At 42.8% G+C, this 23,382-nt stretch overlaps 1 protein-coding gene across 7 annotated transcripts; it reads left to right on the top strand.

Annotated features, from left to right (window-relative positions):
- The first annotated feature begins 535 nt into the window (after window positions 1-535).
- CDV3 (CDV3 homolog) lies at window positions 536-21,077 on the top strand. Of its 7 annotated transcripts, XM_082719060.1 has the most exons (6): window positions 3,119-3,835; window positions 4,588-4,664; window positions 13,658-13,803; window positions 17,118-17,277; window positions 18,696-18,745; window positions 18,874-21,077. In XM_082719060.1, exons 1-6 carry the CDS (start codon window positions 3,596-3,598, stop codon window positions 18,879-18,881), a joined length of 681 nt encoding a protein of 226 aa, XP_082575186.1. In that variant the 5' UTR covers window positions 3,119-3,595; the 3' UTR covers window positions 18,882-21,077. The 7 variants fall into 7 exon arrangements, with proteins under 7 accessions (XP_082575191.1, XP_082575185.1, XP_082575186.1 ...); XM_082719065.1 differs by lacking the exons at window positions 3,119-3,835; window positions 18,874-21,077 and adding an exon at window positions 536-628 and having other exon boundaries at window positions 18,696-18,867; XM_082719059.1 differs by lacking the exon at window positions 18,874-21,077 and having other exon boundaries at window positions 3,117-3,835; window positions 18,696-18,867.
- The last annotated feature ends 2,305 nt before the right edge of the window (window positions 21,078-23,382 follow it).

Raw genomic sequence — 23,382 nt, 5'->3', positions numbered from 1 at the left:
GAACGAAGCTAAACAACAAGCACATCATGGAAATACCAGGAAGCCATCAAATACCATACCAAACAAAAGGTCTCTGGACCTTTAAAGGTCAGGAACCAGGCTGCCTGCAGAAGTCACCAGAGACTCCCCAGAGGAAGTGGTCTGAAGGCATTTGCTCCCCAATTGGAAAAGGTTGGTGGAATAGCTCAGGCCGTAGCACAATCTGCCTCACAGATGTGAGAGAGGAAGCCACAAATGACAAGAAGCCACAAATGAAAAGCTGCTCCCTATTTCCTGGCAAGCTCTTTGGCCAGTATGAGCCACATTCCTTTGAGCTGAGCGTGTATGGAATTTTCAGCCTAGGTAGCAGAATGGAACTTGGAACAAACAGCTCAGCAAAAAAGAACCCAGGGACAATGGGCTGGATCCAGCTGCCCTTTGCCAGCTCTTGAGCTCACAGAATGTTGGCTCAGTGGGTCTTGTTGAGGGAGATAAATGATGTCTTTTGGATTATACCATTTCAGAGGGCTCAGAGAGACATTTCTATGTTCAGACAACTCTAAGATCCTTAGAAGATGTGCTGAAATACCTGGGAATGGTCTGACTCCTCACCACTGTTCAACTTTCCATCCGGCAAGAACAAGTTAAGGTCTGTTTTACTTTAAAGATGGATAGTGTCTTGGGGTGCCTAGCTGGCTCAGTCAATTGAGCATCTGCCTTCGGCTCAGGTCATGATCCCAGGGTCCTGGGATCGAGTCCCACATGGGATTCCCTGCTCAGTGGGGAGCCTGCTTCTCCCTCTCCTACTCTCTCCTGCTTGTGCTCGTTTGCTCTCTAATAAATAAAATCTTTAAAAAAAATAATAAAGATGGGGACGGTCTAAATATTGGAAGGCTGAGGGGAAGAAACCATCAAGAGGGAGCTGGAGGATGCTTTGAGTGAGGGCAGGTGATGATGAGGGGATGATGGCAGGATTCAGGGCACTGTGTAACCAACCTAGAGGAGGGTGGCAGGGGAGATTGAAGAGGAACTGGTGGGAACACATTCTGTCAGTTTCAGAGCAGAGGATCCCACTAGGAAGGGATAAGCTTTTTGGAGGAAAGAATAACTACAGACAATAGACATATAGAAAGAATAGCTACAGACACAACCACAAAGATACTGGTGTCTCTACTGGCCTGACCAGTACATATGATCAAGTTCTGGGAGCATGTCATGAATCACACTGAAAAATGTAGTGGGAAATTTTGTGGTGTCAACCCTCAGCTGCTATGCCTTCTCTATATTTTCCCAAGTCATTAATTCCTTCAAGACACTGATACATTAATGGGGACCTAAGAAAGGGGCGGGGAGGGGGGGACTGAATTCCAGTTATTCATATCTGTAATTTCTTGATTATAAGGGAGTTGAAGCCAGGAATGACAAATTACTCAACCTAGAATAAGGCACATAACCTTAAAATATAGCTAAATAGGTGCTTTATTTTTTTTTTAAGATTTTATTTATTTATTTGACAGAGAGAAATTACAAGTACACTGAGAGGCAGGCAGAGAGAGAGAGAAGGAAGCAGGCTCCCTGCTGAGCAGAGAGCCCGGTGCGGGACTCGATCCCAGGACCCTGAGATCATGACCTGAGCCGAAGGCAGCGGCTTAACCCACTGAGCCACCCAGGCACCCCTAAATAGGTGCTTTATAGATGAGGAAAGAACAAAAGTTAGAAAAGGAGGGAGGGAGGAAGGAATGGAGGGAGGGAGAAAGGGACAGAAAGGAGGAAAAAGAAATTTGATCAGAGACGTTAAGGGAGATGTGGGTGGGGGCAGGACTTGGCCCGGATCACAGGGAGATAAGTGGTGTCACAGAAGGAAGTTACCTAGGGTTCACCTGGGTGATTGGGTGCAGGCTACATCTGGGGAATTATATCTAAGTTTACTATTGCCCAAGGCTAAGTTCTTGATTTACTTTGTTGACATACTGGGAACTCAGTTCTTTAATAGAAGTGGAGGTGGGGGAGGGAAGGAAGACAACCTTCAATGGGGAAACTATAAAGAAAAAGACAAAGAAGTCACTCCTTTTACTGGCTGTACTCTGTCTACCCCATGAAGCTACTAACATAGTCTGAGTCATTTCCTTAGTAGCTGCACTCTCCTCTGTCCTTAGAAAGAGGAAGTTGAAAGTCTAATACTTGACATTAGGCCACCGATTTCAAATGAAAGAATTCCTTTCATTCTCAAGGCCCAAAAAGTACTTAAATGGTAAAACCAGGTTTAACATGGGTATTTTATCCCCATCCCTATGACACACCATTCTCCTCCTTTTACCAGATATATAAAAGCTAAGGATAAATTGCATCCATCATTCAGACTCAAGACATGGCGGGGAGCACTATTTAAATGTATTAAAAAGTCATGCATCTCACATCCCATGCCTTACGCATGGTGTTGGGCAGCTAACAGGTCCTCCATATCTTACAGGAGCAATACCCTCATTTTACATATCAGAAGCTCGAGGATCAGATTTCTTTAGCTTGACCTTGGTAGACAGCTAGCAAAGGGTGAAGTCCAGACAAAATTAACCCCCTATCTACCTACCGGCTTATCAAAGATTTTCGTAATAAGACCAAAACTTCAAGCCCACGGCTCCTCTCATTTCCTAGTAACCATCCCATAAAATGAAAATTTAAGAAGTTGCCAGACCAGAGGGGGTTGAAAGTACAGAGTGCAGCGGAGGAGGAGTTACCATCTTGAACACAGCTAGCTTAATACACAACCTTTCCGTTTCGCTAAAGTTCAAGCCACAAGGCCACAGTTAGCTCTGGGCGAGCAGACACGCGTGCACCCTACGCATGCGCTCAGACGGAACGCACCCGCCCCTTTCGCCGGACCTCTTCAGCCAAGTCACCAATTAGCCCTCTAAATGCCCGCCCTCAAGGCTAAACCCCTGGCCAATCGCGAGGCAGGAACCATCAGGAACCTCACTTATTTAGCATACACCCTCCTCTCTCTGTCCCAAGGCCCCGCCCCATCTGAGGCGGGATTGTCGCCTAAGCGCTTCGTTCTGACACCTGATTGGCTCCTCTGGCAGCTCCGCCTCCGTCTCCTCCCGCAGCCCTCCCCTTTGCGCTCCCACAGCGGCGGGCGGAGATAAGTACGCACGCGCGGGCGCTGCCTCTCTCTTCTGGTGGCCCGCCCTCCCTCCTCCCCCTCCCTCCCCTCCCCACCCCCTCTCCCTTCCTCTCCGGGCCTGCGCGCGCGTGTCTTCCTCCTGCACGCGCCGCCGCTAGCCAAGCACTCTCGCCGGAGCCGCTGGCCCGCGCGTTCCTTTTCCCCTCCGGCTGCGGAGCGGGCGGGATCCTGCACCGCGGGCTCGGCAGCAGCGGCAGCCCCGGCGGCTTCGAGCGGCGGCACCGGCTCGCGATCCCCTAGGCGGACCGTACCACCGCCCGCCAGCACGCGGGGGGAGCCGCCCGCCCCGCCGCACACGCCTCGGCGACCCCGCGGGGCTGAGGCGTCGCCGCGCCCGGGAGCGTGAGCGCAGAGCCGGCCTCGACCCCGAGCTCTGAGCCCCGCGGGCCGCGCCCGCCGCCGGCCCCACCCATCCAGGCCGAGGAGGCTGCGGCCATGGCCGAGACGGAGGAGCGGAGCCTAGACAACTTCTTCGCCAAGAGGGACAAGAAGAAGAAAAAGGAGCGGAGCAGCCGGGCGGCGAGTGCCGCGAGTGCGGCGGGCGGCGCCGGCGGGAGCAGCGGAGCCGCGGGCGCGGCGGGCGGCGGGGCGGGCGCGGGGGCCCGGCCGGGCGACGGCGGGACCGCGGGCGCGGGGGCCTCCGGCCCAGGGGCCGCCACCAAGGCCGTGACTAAGGTGAGGGGCCGGAGAGGCCAGGATTCGGGGCCGGGCCGCGCGCTTGCGCCCATGTGCCCGCCCCCGCCGGCCGCCCGCCCGGGGAAGCGTCCGGGAGGGGCCGGCCAGCGGGCGGACGGGCGCGGAGGCTGGCCATGTGACGGGGGCTTCCCACGCCGGGCCGGCCGGCCTCTCCCCGCGGGACCCCCAGCCCTCTCCCGCCCCGCCCCTCCACCTCGTGTCGCTGGCCGGGACCGAGAGTCGGTCCGCGGTCCCCTCGAGGGGAAATGAGTTTGGGTCCGAAGTACCCAGCCCAGAGCAGCATTTATCGAGTGACGTCTGCTCTGAGTAATTTGGTGTTCTGACTTCAGCCCGCCAGTCTGAGCAGAATTTTCTAAGAATCGCATTTGTGGCAGCTTTAATTGCCATGGTTTGGCCTCTAAACCCGTAACAGAATAAGTCTCATGACAACATTGTGGTAGACATTTAGTTGTGGGGTTACCATTGACTTTTTCATTCGACTTTTCCTGGTTGCTTTTAAAGTAACAGCTCTCTGGAGGGAACCCGGTGGAAGCAAGAGGGTTGGACTGCTGGGCACGTTTGTCCTCTAGCCTAGTCGGCCGCCTTGGGATCATTTTTAAAAGGGCCTTTGGCCAGAAAACGAGTCTGTATTTTAGGTTCCAGACGCGTGATCCTCTTTTCATAGTCTGATATTTGCCTTAGTTGTGTTTTAACACATAGCTTTAATTGACCAAATGGTGTGTGTGTTACAGGATGAAGATGAGTGGAAAGAATTTGAGCAAAAAGAGGTTGATTACAGCGGCCTCAGAGTTCAGGCGATGCAAATAAGGTATGGTCTGGTTACAAACGCGTTTAGATAACCCTTAGGATAGGTATAGTACGTTTGGTTTTTCACTAGCCCCCAAACTGTATCACAGGGGCCTCATGCAGGGTAGGTATAGTATGTTTGGTTTTTCACTGGCCCCCAAACTGTATCACAGGGTCCTCATGCTTTAGATATGCATATTAGGGCTGTAATGGATTGTGTCTTCCTTGTCTCTGTGGGGGCAGTCCTTCTGTGTGCTGATCAAATTAGCTGTCCGCTCCAAAATCCTGTGAGAGCTTGCCTACTTATTTGAGACCACTAAAATGAAATGGATTTTGTGGTTTGAAGACATTCACTTTTAACATTGGTGTGTTGAACCTAGGGGTTTTGTTCGTTTGATTCAAAAATAACGTGGTTTTCAGATCTCTCCAATAAGCAAGTTAGTACATATGTATTTTTGTAATTTAAGTATACTTAATTGATGTACAGATTTTATATGTTCACCCAGTGAGACCAATCTGTGTAATCAACAGCAAGGTCAAGAAACTGAACATTACTCCTGCAGAGGTTATCTAAAGCCCTTTTAGTCACTACCTTCACCCCCAAGAATAATCAGTATCCTAACACTGCAGATTTTTTCTCCCTAGAATTTTATAGGGCACCAGATAGTCTGAGCATGTTATTTTTAAAGTTCAAGAAAACAGGGGCACCTTGGTGGCTCAGATGGTTAAGCATCTGCTGCTCAGGTCATGATTTCCAGGTCCTGTTGGGCTCCCCAGCTCAGTTGGGAGTCTGGTTTTCCCTCTCCCACTGCCGCTGTTTGTTTTCTCTCTCTTTCTTTCTCTTAAATGAATAAACAAAATCTTTTAAAAAAAAAAAAAAGGTTCAAGAAGACAGTATTTTTTTGAAAAATGGGTTGGTTGGTTTAAGGGGATTATTAAGTCAAATATGTGATAGTTGGTTTTAGATTCATGTGAATAGATGTCTTACTTTAATGGGTGAATGTATGGTTCCACCGTTTTTAAGGTTAAAACTCTTTAATTCCCAGTTTAAAGAAATAAATGATGTAATGAACTGCCTCCAGTTCGAAGTTTGCAGCTTGTGTATACCAGTGACCACGTGGCACACGGGCAGAAGTGATTTTCCTTAACAGAATACTGTTTTATTACTTCTCCAAGTGGTAATATTTATGGCCTTATATAAGTTACTCAAATTCAAACACCAGGACTAATATTTTTTACTTCTGTTGAATACCTCCCAGAGTGCCAGACGTTTATCTCCTAGGTTCTTTCTCCTCTGTAGTGAGCTTAACCAAAGTGAAACCTGACTGACTGTGGGAAACGTTTTAGGAAATGGGGCTTCTCCACTCTTGAGGTTCTTTTGAAGTAATGATAAGTAGAAGTGATAAGGCTAAATTTTACTCCCAACAACTTCTTGAATTTGTATGTGAGATATTTCTAGAGAGGTTAGTTAAGAAAATTTCCCTTAAAAAAATTTTTTTTTTCCCTGATTTCTGGGGTTTGGCCTGTGAAAATGAAGAGGAGGAGATGTGAAGTTCTTATCCATTGGGGCTTTGGCACTGGCTGTGTGGTTCCTGTTTGGCTGTAAAATAAGGCTCTTGGTCCGTCTTTCCTAAGCACAGGTTCTTTTTTTTTTTTTTTTTTTAAGATTTTATTTATTTATTTGACAGAGAGATCAGTAGGCAGGCAGGCAGGCAGAAAGAGACGGAGAAGCAGGCTCCTTGCTTGCGGAGTAGAGAGCCCGATGCGGGACTCGATCCCAGGACCCTAAGATCATGACCTGAGCCACCCAGGCACCCCCTAAGCACAGGTTCTTAACTGCAAATTCTGAAGATTGAATGACAGGAGGAATAGTGTTTGACTGTGTTGAACTTACTGAGCAAGAGTAACACTTTCTGAGGGGAAATGTTTCGAATTCACTGAATGCTAGAAATTGATTTTATTATATTATGGGAGGATTTTTATTATTATTTTTTTATTATGGAGGTCTATTTTTGTGTTCTTGATTATATATCCCATATCCATACTCAAGGTTATTTTTGTCTTTCTGGCTATTCCAGAGATAATGAAACATTTCTTAAATTATGTCTTTCACCTCTGCCAGGGGCGTAGGTAAATCTCAGCTAGTACGAGTGTTTAAATTCTGCTTGACCTGAAGCTTGACTAGCTTTTATGTTGTTTTTCTCGTTATTCTTAGCACCTAGTCTTACTCCTGAGTGGTCTGCCACATGTCTTTCTCTAACCTACCATTGGAAAACATGTTTTCAGGAAGCTGCCTTTGTGGCTCCTCAGTCACCCTGGAGTCAAGAGTATTTTTTCCACTACCTTCACGATCTAACCGCCTTCAGGAAAGACTTGAGTGTGAGACATCATCTAAGGTCTAATAATGACAGATTTTCACACTATATACTGTCTATCCTTGTAAACTTTGTATTAAATGTTTTGACAGTGAAACTCGGTAGGCTTGGGATCCCCGAGGAAAGAAGACACTTTGTTTTCTTCAAAGGAGTGGAAGTAGGTTTCCCACATAAATGGGATGGAGTTGATAATGTCACGAAAACATGGACTTTGGGGAAAGAGGAGCCTGGGTTTCAGCTTCTGCTTATGTGTGACTGTGGGCAAGTCATTTTACTTTGGAGTGTTGGTTCTGAACTGCAGAATTGAGACAACTCCTAGGATTGTTGTGAGGATTTTTGAATAGGGTATTTGTAAAATACCCACTCAGCAATACTAATCTTCTCTATTCATTGGGTAAATTAGAATAACTTAGTCTTGGCAGTCTGTTATTTAACCATGAGGCAACTGATTTATAATACCAAGATTTGAGGACAAGGGGTAGTGGAAGTACGCTGACTACTATCATGACTAAAGACTGGTGAGTCAGTTCACTATGAACCTGATAGAAAATGACATGTTCAGGTTGACATGAGTATGACCATACCAAACAAAAATCCCTCTCAGAGTGTTCAGCTGTAGAATTATTGTCTTTTATAGCTTGGTCTTAATCTTTTAGGCAGAAGCCCTTACTTAGGAAGGGGCAGAAGAAAGGACATAGCTTTGAGAAGGTGGGGCACATGATTCTTTATGCCTTCAATTTGTTAAACTTTTTCTATGAGAGAGGCAGCTTTGCTATCTCTGTATGAGACAAGGGAGTATGAAACTTTGGAATTTGACTTAAAATACCTTGACATTTACAGCTTTATAATCTTAAAGTTTTTTTCTTCCAACTTTTTGCTTTGAAAAATGAGAAACCTCGTGAAAGTTCCAAGAAAGATAAAATAAGTACCCATATACTCTTTGCTTAGATCTCCTTATCATTTTTGTCACATTTGCTTTAGTCAGCTGTAAATTCTGCATATAGCCTTAAAATTTTTTTGACACTAGACCTTATGATAGGTTAGCATGCTGGACCTTTATTGAAGATAAGTGTTCATTTGAAAGGAAATTTTCAGTAGCGGCAAACAATGCTGTATTAATGTTCTAACACATTTACCAACGAGCTCAAGATTAAAGTGCCAAGAGTATTAAAAGAACTTGCGTACAGATTTTGTGTCTAAATTAATAGATGTGTTCAAGGTCCTCATGGTGTAGAGACAAGTCCTTTAGAGGGGTGCCATTGGGATGGTGATAAAAGGGGCTTAACATTGGAGCTTGGATTGTTGGATTGTTAGCAGTCTAAATGGGACCTGTAGGCCCCATTTAATTTAATATTGAAGTTACTAAATGTTGAGCATTTGTCATGTTTCGGTAATAAATTGACTTCTTGGAGGGGCACCTGGCTGGCTCAGTAGGGGGAGCATGTGACTCAGTCTCAGGGTTGTGAATTCAAGCGTCATTTTGGGCTTGCTTTAAAAAAAAAAAAAAATGAGTTCTTGGAGCCCAGTGGTTTTTTTTTTTTTTTTTTTTTTAGGAACCTTCTTAATAAATCTAGAACTCGGGGTGCCTGGGTGGCTTGGTCATTAAGCATCTGCCTTCTGCTTATATCACGATCCCAGAGTTCTGGGATCAAGTCCTTCATCAGGCTCCCTGCTTGGCGGGAAGCCTGCCTCTCCCTCTTCCGCTCCCCGTTTATGTTCCCTCTCTTCTTTGTCAACTAAATCTTTAAAAAAAAGAAAAAAGAAAAAAAATCTAGAACTCTAGGGACACCTGGGTGGCTCAGTTGGCTAAGCATCTCCCTTCAGTTCGGGTCATGATCCCAAGGCCTTGGGATTGAGTCCTGCATTGGGCTCCCTGCTCAGCAGAGAACCTGCTTCTCCCTCTTCCTCTGCTGCTCCCCCTGCTTGTGCATGTTCTGTCTGTCAAATAAATAAAATCTTAACAACAACAAAAAAAGAATCTAGACTTTTAAAACCATTAGGTAGAGCTGGGTAAGTTGTTACTTGAAGAAATCACTCCTGCAGCAAAGCTGGATTCATTGTAGCAAATCTTAGTGTGACTGTAGTGTGCCAGACATCAGGGTTATAGAAATAATTCCTGCTCTACTAAACACCAGTAGATCATTTCAGTGACGGGCAGGATACTGTGGAACACAGGAGAGAGACACTTAGTCTCCCATGAAGGCATTGAGAAAGTCTTCGGAGGAAGCTGCCAGCATAGCTCATCAGACCATGTCTAGTGATTTTGCTGTTGTAACAGTGGTTGGGTAATAGGGCAAACCAGTGGAGATGCAGAAGCACAGTCAAGTCTGGATTTTGTTTTAGCTGCTAAAACCCTAGTAATTGGGGAAGGAGGGTTAGGATGTATAAACTCTCATGTAATGTCCTGTGAGATAAAGAGGTAATGATGTCCCATCTTTATTAAGAAACTGCTGCAGGTTGTGTAATCCTGATCAGCCGTACTGAAAATGAATTTGCTCAAAATAGAGAAATATTAGGTTGTCTTGTGCCTATTATTACAGCTCTAAAGAGGATAAAATGAAAGAAGCAACATGAGAGAATATGAGCTCTGAAGACAAGGGGTTTGGCTTGCCAGTTTTTAGCCCTGGGGAAGGGGCTTAAATTTTAGTCTGAGTGTCTATGTCGTCTTTGTACATTAAGTCTCCTGCCTGCCTTGGTGTTATTGTGAGGTTTAATTTGTGAAGTTATAGGACAGGGTCTGGCCTTCTAGATACTCAGTAAATATTACATTTTCTTGCTTCATTCAGCTATACTACCACGAGTACCTTACAGACTGTTGCATATTTAAGACCATAGACTGTATATTGTGATAATGTATTTACAAGTAGCAGTGTAGTGTTTAGAAATGTGAAATTTAGCTGATAAATTAATCAGCTATATATTTAGCTATGTATTCTTTCGGGTCAAATACCAAATTTTAGCCTAATTACCTCCTGTAGAAATGATTCTTTGCAACGTGTATTTTAAGACATTTAGAGATTTGACATTTTCTGGAAGTGTGTAAGTAAGAAAAAGTAATCAGATAAAATTTTAAGTTATTTCTACCCTGCCCTTAGTCCTACAGCCTTTTGACAAGGCTTTTAGCATCTCTGGGCCTTTGTTCCTTCTCTCTCTTGGATGAAAGATCCTTACTAGACAATTTCCAATGTTTGGTTTAATACTTGAGAATCTTAAGAAACCAAAATATTAGGTTGTCTTGTGCCTATTATTACAGATGCACAATCCCTTTAATTAAACTCCTCTTACTTAGTAATATTTTGTAATTTAAAGGGATTTTTAGATTTATTCATTCTTCACTTGTCTCAGGGTGAAGAGGTAGTAAACATTACAGTAAGGGAACTTCTTTTACATGGATCATCAGTATTCTGCCAGGCCAATTTGGGGCTTTTCTTTAGTATCTTACTGTGAATTAGAAAAACTATATTTTTAAAGGGTTTTTAAAAGGCATAACAGCTTTAAAAATGCATGAGAGTGATCTCTAATCCCTTCTGCTTAGAGATAATCAGTGTTAAAATTTTTTAGTGTTCAGTTGATTGCTTACTGTAAGCTGATAATTGCAGTTTAGATATATTAATCACTAAATATTAGAGAATTTGAAGAAAAATCTATTTTAGAATATAGTGTGTATGTTTGAACAAGTGATTCAGCACATTTTGCTGAGGTAAGTGTTTCACAATGTAAATGACAAACAGAAAGCTAGCATACCTTGGGGATATATATGAGTATAAAAGTGCTGTGAAGGTTCTTAAAGTCCTTGTAGGGGTCTTACTTCCTTGTCTGTCTGGGATTGGGTTACTGGGACAGACTAACAAGTCTTACGTAACTAGGTAAATAACACTTGGGTTTTTACTTAGGAACCAAGCAAATAACATGAAAGTAAAATTATTGGCATCAGTTCTCAGAAATGGATGACTGAAAAAAAATATTTTGGAACAGTTCTAATGTTAGGATACCACTGTTAGACTCCTGGATAAATTAGGACCTTCATATCCTTACCTGGTCATTCTTTCTATGTGTAAATTGTCAAACACAGGGTCATAGTGTTTAGTATCTCATTTTTTAAAATCTATTTAAAAAGAAAAAAAAATCTATTTACAAAGAACTGTTCGTGTTGTGGGTTTTTGAGATTTTGAGTTTTGTTCTCTTATTTTTTTTTCCTAGTATAAAGATGGCATCTCTCTGAAAACTCAGATGGATATTAAAAAGCATGTAATAGTGGGGTGCCTGGGTGGTGCAGTTAGTTAAGCGTCCGACTCGGTTTCAGCTGGGGTTGTGAGATTGAGCTTCTTGTCAGACACCATACTCAGTGTGGAATCTGCTTAATTAATACTCTCTCTCCCTCTGCCCCACCCCCCACTCCAAAAAAAAAGTCAGTAACATTTAACAGCACCTACTCTATGCCAGGCACTTTTCTTGGTGCTTTGTGTCCATTAACTCATTTAATTTTTATAACAGAACTATTATCCCTATTTTACATAGAGGAAACTGAGGCATACAAAAGTTAAGTGTCATACTTAAAAAAGTCTCCTGGCCTAGTCGGTGGCAAAACCCAGATGATTTGAACCAGGAAGTCTGGTTTTAGAATCTGTTCGTAACTACTTGCTGCATGAAAAATATAAAATCAGGCATACTAGCACCCAGCTACTTTTTCAAACTTTTTTTTCTTTTTTTTGAATCAGAATGTCCTTCTACTTATATTAAGGTGTATAGATTTTGTTTTAGAAAGCCATTGGCTTAACTGACATGAATATTCCTTCCATGTCAGCATTTTAAACGGCTATACAGATTCTATTATGTGTTAACAAAAAAGGAATTCTATTTTAAATGGCTGTATAGATTATATTATGTGTTAACAAAAAAAGGGAAACTGAAGGGTGGCTTGGCCCTATTCTCAATCTTTTTTCCTCTTACAGTCTTAAGTAAAATCATGCTACAAATTCTGGCTGAGGATGTGTTCATTCCCCTCTCCCCTCCCTGATTGTCACCCTAGGCCTCCAAAATCTGGAATCACCTCTGTTGGTGGTCATTGTCTTTGAAATATTCCTCTGTCTTTTTTCTTTTTTTAAGATCTTACTTTTTTATTTGTCAGAGGGACAGATACTGGTCAGGGAAGTGGGAGGCAGAGGGAGAAACAGGGTCCCCACTGAGCAGGGAACCTGAGGCAGGACTTGATCCCAGGACCCCAGGATCATGACCTGTTCTGAAGGCAGACACTTAAACCGATTGAGCCACCCACACCCTCTATAAGGGTCTTCAAAGGAGACCGTTGGTTATTTGAGAAATTTGTCTTACAGCTAGCACTTTCCTTGTTTTAACAGAAATGTCAGGAAAACACTCTTTGAGTGTCCTTTTGTAGAAGCCAGGAGGGGCCATGATGTTCCCAGGGTCATGCACAATAGGGTGGGAGTCATCTTCGCATTGTTAAGACCATGATCACTGATCAGGCATCAAGGGGAGAAGATGTCTGAAAGCGTAAAAGGCGGAGGACAGCTTTAGGCAACTGTCCTGGGTTTTTTGTTTTGTTTTGTTTTTTTCCAGTAGGAGAGAAAAGCGTGGTCAGAATGGTAAAGGAGGTTGATAGGCTGAAGTTCTAGGAAAAACCACCACTGTCACAAAACATAATTCGGTGAAAGGTTGGTTGTCTGTGCCAGAGCGGTAGCAGCAGCAAGGGAGAATCTCCACAAAAGGCAGTTAATTTGACTCCCTGATTCTTCAATCAGGCCAACTTAAAAATAGAGAAGAAATAGGCATAAACACTATACACGGTCTTGGGATACCACTAAGGCTATCTTTCGCATTTCTAATTACTAATGAAGCCAAAGACTGAGTTTTTGTATTCTCTTCTTTAAATGGGTGACCTATCTGGTGATAGAAACCAGTTCTGTATCTTCCCTGTGTCAAACAGTAGAGACTGGCACTAACAAAGTCTGTAGCACTGATGTCAACACTGAACACAGGCTTGTTTCTTTGGGAATGTGAATTCTCATTTTGAGAGTATTTTGTAATAGGTGCTAAAGGATTAGGAAATGAAATTATACAACTAAAAAAAACTTGTATTACTGAAAATTTGCTTAGCATAAGTGCCTATTCAGCCACTCTGGTCTGGTCCTAGAAAAATCCAGAGCTTACCCTCTTAATCCCTCTTAAGTCCCCTTTTCTCAGGTTAGTCTGGCCTCTTCTCCCGCAGTTTCGTGAGGTTGGTAGCTGGGGTCCTGCTCTTACTTGGGGCTGCTGTATGTAATGACATAGATTGTCCTAAGCCTGGCATGGTAGTATGGTAAATATTTCTAAGTGTTCTTGACTATATGAGGTTTGCAAGAAAGGAAAGCAGAGACTATCAGACCAAGTAGTTTTCTAAATGTTTTGTAGCAGTGCAGTCCTTTCATACGAAGTCAGGTGGAAGTCCCAGTGTATAACAGATAAAATCCCCTATTTCTGTCTCTGTCTCTTTTAAGCAGGTGGGTCACTGGGGCTCTGAAGAGGTTGGGTGACTTACTTGCCTTAGGGTCACACAGATCAGCCTTGAAACGAAACGAGGATATGGAGTGGTGATTTTCCTGGTAGTTCTGTAATTGAATTCACTTGTTTGCTTTTCCACTAGTGAAAAGGAAGAAGATGATAATGAGAAAAGAGAAGATCCAGGTGATAACTGGGAAGAAGGTGGAGGTGGCGGTGGTGGTATAGAGAAATCTTCAGGCCCCTGGAATAAAACAGCCCCAGTGCAAGCACCTCCTGCTGCAATAATTGGTAAGCTTAATATTTTATTCTCCTACAGCTGTCTGTATTAATTCAATGTATTGTTGGCATGCAACTAAATGAACGCTTGTAGGAGAATGAGTGGGGTTCCTTTCTGCTCTTACGAGAGATGTTTGTATTTGTCTGTCTGAAGAGTTTCACATCCTGTGTAAAGGAATTTAGACCTTAAGAGACGTGCTTTTCTGTAGGCTCCTTAAATTTATATGTAAACTAACTTGCCAAACTTAAATACTTGTAATTTGTCAATTTTTGACAGTTGGCTAAGGGAAATTGTACCTGTGTTTCCACCCGTCTTTATGTTTTTTACCCTGTTCCTCATTTACTCTGTCTTGAGGCATGAATTCTCAGAAGGGCACATTTTCATTCCTAAGAGTTGATAGTAAGAGGTTCTTGGTGGGAGCATGAAGAAGTGTTAGATCTTCTGTTCAGGTGCACAGTGTATCTGTGGTATTAACATTTCCTGGTGTGGGGGCATGGTGTTTAGGAAACAGATGTCTGAAAGGGTTCCTTAGAAATGGCAGTGTTGAGAGAAGTTTGAGAAACATTACATTATAACATATACCCATTTTTTAAAAATGCAGAATAATAGAATAATAGTTCACTCCAAATCTTACTGCCCAGAGATCACAGATAATTAGTATGTATCAGCATTCTTGGCATCCTTTCTAGCCCTTTGCTAGATGTGTATATATATGCTTTTCCATTTAGGTTTTTTTACTTTCTCTCTGGTGACCTGAGCATTGCTAACCTCAGTGTCCAGGTCTCCATCCTCACCCAGTTTGCCCCATCAGCAGCGCTTGCTATATAGCTGATCACCCCAGGACACCACAGTCTCCTGCTCCCTCCACTGTTGATTCTGTCTCCCTGGCTGGACTTTGTTTTCTCCTGCCTCTGAGAGAGAACCTACCCCAGTGGTCAGTCCCTGCCACTCTTTTCTGTGCCCTCCCTCCCTTGACAGTGTCCACATGCCGGCAACTCCAAAATTCACACCAGCTAACTTCTCTCCTGACCTCCACACACGCTTAGCCGCCAAGCCGGCATCTCGATATCCGCATATCCCCAGCTGAACTCATGTACAGTGGACCCTTGGACAATGCGAGGGTGGGGGCCCCAAACCTCTGTGCAGTCAGATCCACATTTCACTTCTGGCTACACCAAAATTTAACTACTGAGAGCCTGCTATGACTAAAAGCCTTAAGAGTAACAAACATACCAGTAACCAGTTACTAGTTGTTATCAGTAACAACACATATTTTATATATTTATCCTACTATATCCTTAGAATAAGCTAGAGGAAAAATACTAAAAGCATAAAGAAAAAATCCATTTACAGTTCTCTACCGTATTTATCAAAAACATGAACGTGTTAGTGGAGCCATGCAGTTCAAACCCATGTCAGGGGTGAGCACACGGCTTTCCTAATCTCCTTGCTGTTCATTCAGTCCCTTAGGCCACAACTCTTGGAGTCCTCTTTGATGCCTTTTCCTTGCTCTACACCTAAATCTCATTTGTCAGTAAATTTGTTTTGTCTTTATTTTAAAAATCAGACTCTGTGTGACTAGTTCTCTCCAGGGCCACTGCTACCACTCTGCTTTGAACTGTTAATTTTTATATGGATCAGTGAGGTCATCTCTTTGCTGGTCTGTCTGCTTCTGTGCATGCCCCCGCCCCCTCCCCCCCCAAAGAGAAGCTGAAGTTCTCAGTGACCTGCAAGGCTTGGGATCCCTGCCTTGTGATCCCTTCTTCTGACTTGCTGTTTCTTTGAATCCGGTCCTCGCTTACCCTGCTTCTTGAGGATACCAGGTACACTGCTGCCACAGGCCCTTTTTGTCTAGGTTCTCATCCTGAATCCTCTTTCCTTTATATTAGGAGCCTCTAAGAAAGCTGCTTCTGCAAAGGGCCAGATAAGAGGTAATTTAGATTTTGAGGGCCACGCGGAAGAGGATTTTAGTTGCCCAGCCCTGCTGTGACAGCACAGAGGCAGCTGATGCAGACACCCAGTGAGTGTCGCTGCATTCCATTGAGCCATTTAGTAAAGCTGGAGTCCGACCAGATTTGGCTTGTTTGCCTCCTTATGGCTTTTAGGCCTTGTTTGGTTTCCACCTCAACACTGAGACCCCTGCCCATCGTGTGCTCCCTTTACAGTCCCTTCCCCTACTCATTTTCGGTTGGGCACCAACCTTTATGTGGATGCGTCTCCTCCCTCGAGCCGAGCACTGCCCCACAGTACTTCACCGAAATAGCTGCTAGCCACAGGTGGTGGTTGCGCACTTAAAATGCCACTAGACTACTAGACCTAAGGAACTGAATTCTTAAAAGTTTATTTCATTTCAGATGGCTGCATGTAGCTAGCAGCCTGAATATCCAGTCCAGTTCATGAAGGCATGTCCTTAACATTTGTATCTTCCACGGTGCAGTTTAGAACAGCGTCTGACACAGCAGGTGCTCAGTCACTAATGAATGTGTGTGATACTACAGCTTTCCCACACTTAATTAAAAGCTGTATGAGACAATAAGCCTTTATAGTAGTATTCAAATGGCTGCATTATATTGCAGCTAATAAATGATGGCGTAGGCGTTTATTTGAAATGAAGTTTTTGATAAATGGAAAACACGCATTATAAAATACTGAATTCATATTAAGAATGGGGAGAGAAAAAATGATACATAAGGAAAGGCTGAAAGATTCTGTCCCGAAAACAGCCATCCTGTAAGACTGGGCTGCTCAGCTGCCTCATTCTTTCCCTGCTTTACCTGTGTTTATAAAATAAGACATCCTTAAAATCCACTGATGTGGAAGACAAGGAAATTATTAAAGATATGTAGTGGCTTATTTTTACTAGCCTTTTAGAAGTAAATATATACACAAGCATTTTCATAAGTAAATTCTTTACACATGGTGTGTTATCTAACCCACCAAACAGATAAAGAAGTCATTACCCACATTTACCTGTATGTAAACTGAGGGCTGAGGTTGTGCTGTTCTGAAAGACAGTAGCTGACAGACTGTGTCCCAGGTCCACAAAAGAGATCCTCTCCCACTTCCAGTAAGTTTGAAAGAACTCCTTTACATAGGAAGGCGAAGTGTTGTACATGGAAAAGAAGTTAGAAGACTGCCCCTGAGAGAGAAGAGCATTTTCACTATCAGACATTTTCTCAGATAACTTTCTTCTGTTGTCCAGAGAGACTTCTTGTGTAGGTATTGGGGTTTTTTCTGTAATTGTCAAGTCATTGGGAATGCGGGACTAGCTTATTAGAATGCCAAGGCATTTGAATAGTTTCTCTAAACTGTTATGAAATGTTAGTTACAGAGACCCCAGAACCGGCAATGACTAGCGGTGTGTATAGGCCTCCTGGAGCCAGGTTAACCACAACAAGGAAAACACCACAAGGACCACCAGAAATCTACAGTGATACACAGTTCCCATCCCTGCAGTCCACTGCCAAGCATGTAGAAAGCCGGAAGTAAGTACTGTCAACTCCTGCCTTTTGTCTGGGAACCCTGTCCTTGGCCAGCGAGTGGGAAATGGGAGATAGGAAAACCCACCTGAGGGGGGGTGGATCACCTTGGTAAAGCCCAGGCTACAGCCGACAGGCAGCTGTGCATTACGTGGGACTTACAAGCCTGAGGGTGGGGAAAGGGGTAAGGACCCTGGAAGGGGGCAGTGGGGAAGAAGCACCAAAGACAGACATTGTCTACAAAAGTTTCTCTATTCCTGGTTTGTGTTGTTCTGTAGCTATGACATGTATCTATATAGAATTCTTCGTAAGCACACATGTTCCTTATAACATGGAAACTAGAACTGTAAGGGCAATATTTCATTGTATTCCCAGTTGATGTGAAAAGATGAAAGATGTTGGCATTTATAAATCTAATACTAAAATAATCTTATTTCAGCAGGTACTTAAAATGAATGCTACCTGGAATTAAATGACCACATATGGCACTTCCACATCCTTTGTAGGGACATGAATTTTTTATTTTTATTTTATTTTATTTTTTAAGTAAATAAAATGGCAAGAAATGTAAAGGACATCAGATGGAAATACTGGTTTTGGTGGGGGGTGGCTTTTAAAGTAAATACCAGTCTTTTTGTCTCTTTGAGAGCCCATCTGGCTTGAACTTAAGCCTCCATTGGACTTGCACCTGTGCTCTGTCCTACAGAATAAGGGGCAGTGATTCCCCACGGGACTCAACTTGCTTTATCTGATCCACTCCCATCAAGGAGAAGTGAGGAGAAATCATTGAATAATGAGTAGAACCTGGCTTGAATCAGAAAATTGTTGCCCTTAGGCATAAAGAAATGTATTGTTTGTATTTGCTAAAAATAAAAGTGACTCTTAGAAGGAATCACCGTGTCATCAGATAGCCTTTTGACTTTGCAGTTGTCTTCAAGTTGGTCCCAAAATAGGTTTGCAGTAAACAGTATTCAAATAGATTGCTGCCACAGAAAATAGGACCATAGAGATTCGGTATTTGTGTTTTCTGTTTCTTCGAAGCCCAGAAAATGATCTGATGATGATTTAATGTGCAGGTTTCCCCCACTGTCGAAAGTAGAGAATTCCTATGAAATGGTTCCTAAGCCAGAAAGGCATAAAGCAAAGTCCCCACTTTCTGAAAGGTTGCATTACACTGCTTTGCTTTTACCGGAAGACCTCCTTTCTTTTCCTAACTTAACACTAACTGAAAGAAATCTGAAGAGACTTTTCACTGTTACGAAAAAATATATCACCATACTAACGTAGGTCTTATGTAAAAGTAAGTGGTATAACCCAAACTCAGGTTACTTCAAAGGGGGGATGTGTGGCTTTTTTTTTTTTTTTTTGGAGGATCAACAACCTAGTGAAGAAGAAATTTACTGATTACATTTCTTTTCCCTTAGGGATAAAGAAATGGAGAAGAGCTTTGAAGTAGTAAGACACAAAACTAGAGGTAGGGATGAGGTTTCAAAAAACCAGGCCCTTAAACTTCAGCTAGACAACCAGTATGCTGTGCTTGAAAATCAGAAAAGCAGCCACACACAGTACAATTAAGAAATGGTCTTTGCTAACCCTTCTAAGGTAACTAGACTGCAGCTAACCACCAGGAACAGCCATTCATCATCTGATCTCTGCTGGACCCACAGCCGATGCAGACCACTCGATATAAGTGACCGGCCCTGTGGCACTGTGGAGGTGCAGGTGTCCCAGCTGCTCTTTGTATATACTGGATTTAGGGGGATTCTCACTGTTCTGTAAATGTGTGAACTAGATTCAGCAGTGCTCTTTCGTTGTTACTCTGCCGATACAAAAACAAACTGCAGCCAGTGGTCATTTCAAAATCTTTTTATGTTCAGATACTGAGCCTTCGTAAGGGCTGACTACCTCAGGTTTGCTGCACTCGTTGCGGACTTCATGTGGATCACAACTTCTGGACACGGAAGGTTACAGCTAGTATGTGTCGGTGTGAAGCTTGAAACCAGCTCTACTGGATTCCTATCAGAAATCCTGCAGAAAGTCAGCCATCTGGGTTCTGATCTGCTGTAAAAGATGAAGATTTAAGTGACCTTAATTAACCTGTCCTGTGCCCCACCCTTAAGGATACTCTGTAGTGGGCTGTGTTAGACTTCCTGGAACACGCCGCTCTCAAAAGAACTCATGTGTTCAGATAATCTCTGTAGGGTTGTGATTTTATAATTTAAGCTTTGAGTTGTATTCTGAGGTAACCACAAATTAAATTCAACCAAACTTGGGTCCACCAAGTGGGAAAGGGGGTAGGGGAGGGAGTAATCTTATTTCTTTTAGGAATTTTTTATTTGGGTAGTGCTTTTTCTGTGTTCCACCCATTAAGGCCTTTTTTTTCCTTTTTTTTTTTTTTTCCTTTTACTTGGAATAAGTTCTTCCACAGAGCATATTGCTTGGTTAAATAAGTGACCTGAAATACGCATTAGAATTGTGAAATGTCTTGTGAATTTGCCAATCCCTAGAGTGGAACCAAATAGCCTTTGATGTCAAGGGCAGTGGATGTGGGGGGCTCTACTTCAGGTGCTGCTAAGCCTCCTCTAATCAGGTCTAAACTGTACAGTAAACTGTAGTGGAAAGAGTGTGGGTTCTGCTCAGGCCAAGGGATTCACTGACCGGCCCTTAGCAGTTTAGAGCGACGGTGAGCAGAACCTTAACTAAAACCCACTTAGGTTTTCACAGATCTTGCATATCTTTGACAGGATTTCCAGATAAACTTGTGCCCAAATTTTTCAGGTATTGAACATCTCTACAGATGCAGTGATTGTGCCAGTTTAGCTCTGTTACCAACCTCCTGGTACGTCTTGATGTTCATTTGAAGAGTCAGGGGTGAAAGACAGGCGATGTAGCACTTCTGTTTTTAATAATTACAGCTTAAACTATCCAGTAATTTTTAGTCCTTAAAGGGACTTCAGGAAGCTACCCAGGATTACTGAAAAGTCTTTTTCCATCTAATGAGATAGTCTGGTAATTTACTAGTTTTGTATCTTCGGTTCAGTAGAAATACTTCAAAGTGGAATGTGACCACTTGATGCAGAGTCTGGGTTTCTCTCTAATAAATCCCTTTGCCAAATGCTGGAGTTGCAGACTTGCTCCTGGCAAGAGTGAAGCAAGTGAGCGAGTAAAACTACCCCGGTGTGGGTCATCTCCAGGAGTTCAGTCTTGATGAAAGTGTCAGTGCAGAAATTGACTCCTGGGAGTTCACAGTATCTCCTGACAGGACCTGCCAACCATGTCTGGGCCATGACTTGGGTGGTGGTTGAGGCGGCAGGCAGGGTACCTGATTCTGGTGTACTGGGGTGAGCAGCTGAGCCAGCCAAGGAGAGGTGGGATGATTAAGCAAGAAACAAGGGATTCTTGGTTAAACTGAAGACTTCATTTGGGAACCAAAAATCTTAACAAATAATCTTGGATCTTGAGCCACATATTTCCCCTGAAAAGTATGCATTTTTTTTCCAGCAAAATTTTGTTGGGGGTTATGTTACTGAGGAATGAACTGAGATGAGTATGTGGAACTTTTATTTAATAGCATACTATACTAGAAATCTGAAGACCTGCAGGAGATTTAAAATTTCAACTCTTGTTATAACTTTTTAAAAAGATTGTGAAGTCTAAAAATGCACATGAATCAAGTTTTAATATACTGTATGATGGGTGGGTGAGGCTGTCCATTGTACCATTTCTTTCTTTGAATTCTCAGGCATGGTTTGGCAGTGCAAGAACTCTGTAACATTAACAAATTCAATAAAAAGTAAATCTATGGATTGTGCGGTCTGATTGTTTTTATCCACCCCCCCCCCCCCGCAGTTTTTATTTTTAACCCTTAACATGTATCCTCTGTTTTTGAAAATGGCTAGTTGATGCCACTCCTCCATTGCCAGAGGAGGATGGTACTCTTCAACTCCTGTTCCAGGAACGTTTGCAGAATGTTAACGAGACAGACCTGCAGTGAAGGGGGCTGCAGCGCTAGGATGAGTATTCATGAAAGTTTAAGCATTGAAATGTACGTTTTTTTCTTTGTTAGTGTATTAAATTTGTCATAAACCATAGCAAGGGAATCCACAATGTTCACTGTGTAAAATAAAGATCTCGGGCCTTGTCCCAGGAGAAGCTTACACATTTGTCAAATGAGCAACTATTTTAAAGTTCAGAATTTAGTCTGCATTATAGTTCTACATTTTCTAGGCTAGAGAAGGTATATTTTAAGTCACTTTTGGTAATGGAGTTTTAATGTTTAATGTTAACAATTGCTGCTAGGTCATTCTGGCTACTTGATGGAGAGTTTTCTTGACAGCCCTACTTTAAATAGAACACCCCAAAAAAAAGTCCCTGTCACTAACATCCCTCTTAAAATCTTCCATAGTTGGGGTTTTGTTTTTTGGTGTTTTTTGTTTTTTCTTGAGCCAAAAGTTGCACTCCTAAAATTTACATGGAAGTACTGTTTTTAGTATAGTCTCAAAAATTGTGCAACCATCACTCTGAATTCTGGGACATATTTCTCATCCTCCCCTCCCCCTTCCAAATTCCATATTCATTAGCAATCCTTTACCATTTCCCCAAGTCCCCTGCCCTAGGCAACAACTATTCTTGGTCCCTTAGACTTCTCTTTCTGGACATCTTCCATAAACAGGGCTGTTGGACAGGGTCTTTTCTGACTAGCTTCTGTGACTTAGTAGGTGTCTGAGGTCGTCCGTGTAGCATGCATTAGCACTGTTGTAATGCCAAACAGCTTTGTGGACACCATGTTCACTATTCGTTCATCACTTGAACATTTGGGTGGTTTCCACTTTATCCTTGTTAGGAATAATGCTGCTATGAACCTCCATGTATAAGTTGTCAGTATGTTTTCAATCCTTTTTTCTGTATTTGGTGTTGAAATTGCTGGGTCATACACCTTTTTGAGTCACTGCCAAACTTTTAAGTGGTTGCACCATGTTACATTTCTACCAGTGCTATCTGAGGATTATTTCTTCACATGCTCATAATTACATAGTAAACCTGACAAGTTCTAGTCATCCTAGTTGGTGTGAGCTGGTACCTTGCGGTTTTGATCTGCACTTCGTAACTAGTGACGCTAAATACCTGTGTGCTTATTGGCCATTTGTGTATCTTTGGAGAAACGTCTATTCAAATCCTTTGCTAATTTTTTGTTTCTGTTTTCATTATTGAAAGAGTTTTTTATATATTCTGGATACTTGTCCCTCATCATTGTAATTGGTAATTATCTTCTCCCATCTTTATTTTTTTACTGTGTTTTGAAGCACAAACGTTTTTAATTTTGATGAACCCCGGTGTATCTTGTTCCTTTTGTTGCTAGTGCTTTGGGTGTGTCTAAGGAATGTGACTTAACCAAGGTCAGAAATATTTATCCTTATTCTGAGAGTTTTGTAGTTTTAGCTCTTCCATTTAGATAGTTAATCCATTTTGAGTTCATTTTAGAATATGGTGTGATGTAGGAGTCTAACTTGGTTCTTTTACATGTGGATATCCAGTCATCCAGTGCCATTTGCTGAAGACTCCTCTGTTATTTGGTATGCTAAACATTTTACTTGTCTATCTGGGATATGAGACTGGTCTGGAGTAGAAACCTGCAGGAAGGGATGTTGAGTTTGGAGTGCGAGATAGGAATAGGGAAGAAGAGCCAGGCTGATTTTGGTGACCGATGAAAGCGTTGAGGCCAGAATCTACACAGGCATTCCCTGGGCATGTTGGAGTTTGCCTTCCAGAGCACTGCTATAAAGCAAATACTGGAATAAAGTGAGTCAAATGAATTTTTGGTTTCTCTGGACAAAAGTTATGTTTATACTGTAGTCCATTTAAGTGTGCAAATTGGACTGTGCCTAAACAATTTACACGCCTTAATTAAAAATATTTCTATAAAATAACTATCATCAGGGCTTCTGGCAAGTCATAATCTTTTTGCTGGGAGGATCTTGCCTGGATATTGATGGCTTCTCACCGACCAGTGTGGTGGTTGCTGAGGGTTGGGTGGCTGGGGCAATTTCTTAAGACAACAATGAAGTTTGCTGTATTGACTCTTCCTTTCAGAAAGGATTTCTGTGTAGCATT

Source organism: Mustela nivalis, assembly GCF_964662115.1.
Source record: "Mustela nivalis genome assembly, chromosome: 1".
Lineage (NCBI taxonomy): Eukaryota > Metazoa > Chordata > Mammalia > Carnivora > Mustelidae > Mustela > Mustela nivalis.
Note: the sequence above shows the minus strand (reverse complement) of the source record. Positions and strands in the feature narration are given on the sequence as shown.

What these genes read in the sequence shown, in the direction of transcription:
- CDV3 (XM_082719059.1), top strand. Translation starts at nt 3,596, where the DNA reads ATGGCCGAGACGGAGGAGCGGAGCCTAGACAACTTCTTCGCCAAGAGG. An exon ending in CCACCAAGGCCGTGACTAAG is followed by an intron (nt 3,836 to 4,587) that starts GTGAGGGGCCGG and finishes TGTGTGTTACAG; the next exon opens with GATGAAGATGAGTGGAAAGA. An exon ending in GTTCAGGCGATGCAAATAAG is followed by an intron (nt 4,665 to 13,657) that starts GTATGGTCTGGT and finishes CTTTTCCACTAG; the next exon opens with TGAAAAGGAAGAAGATGATA.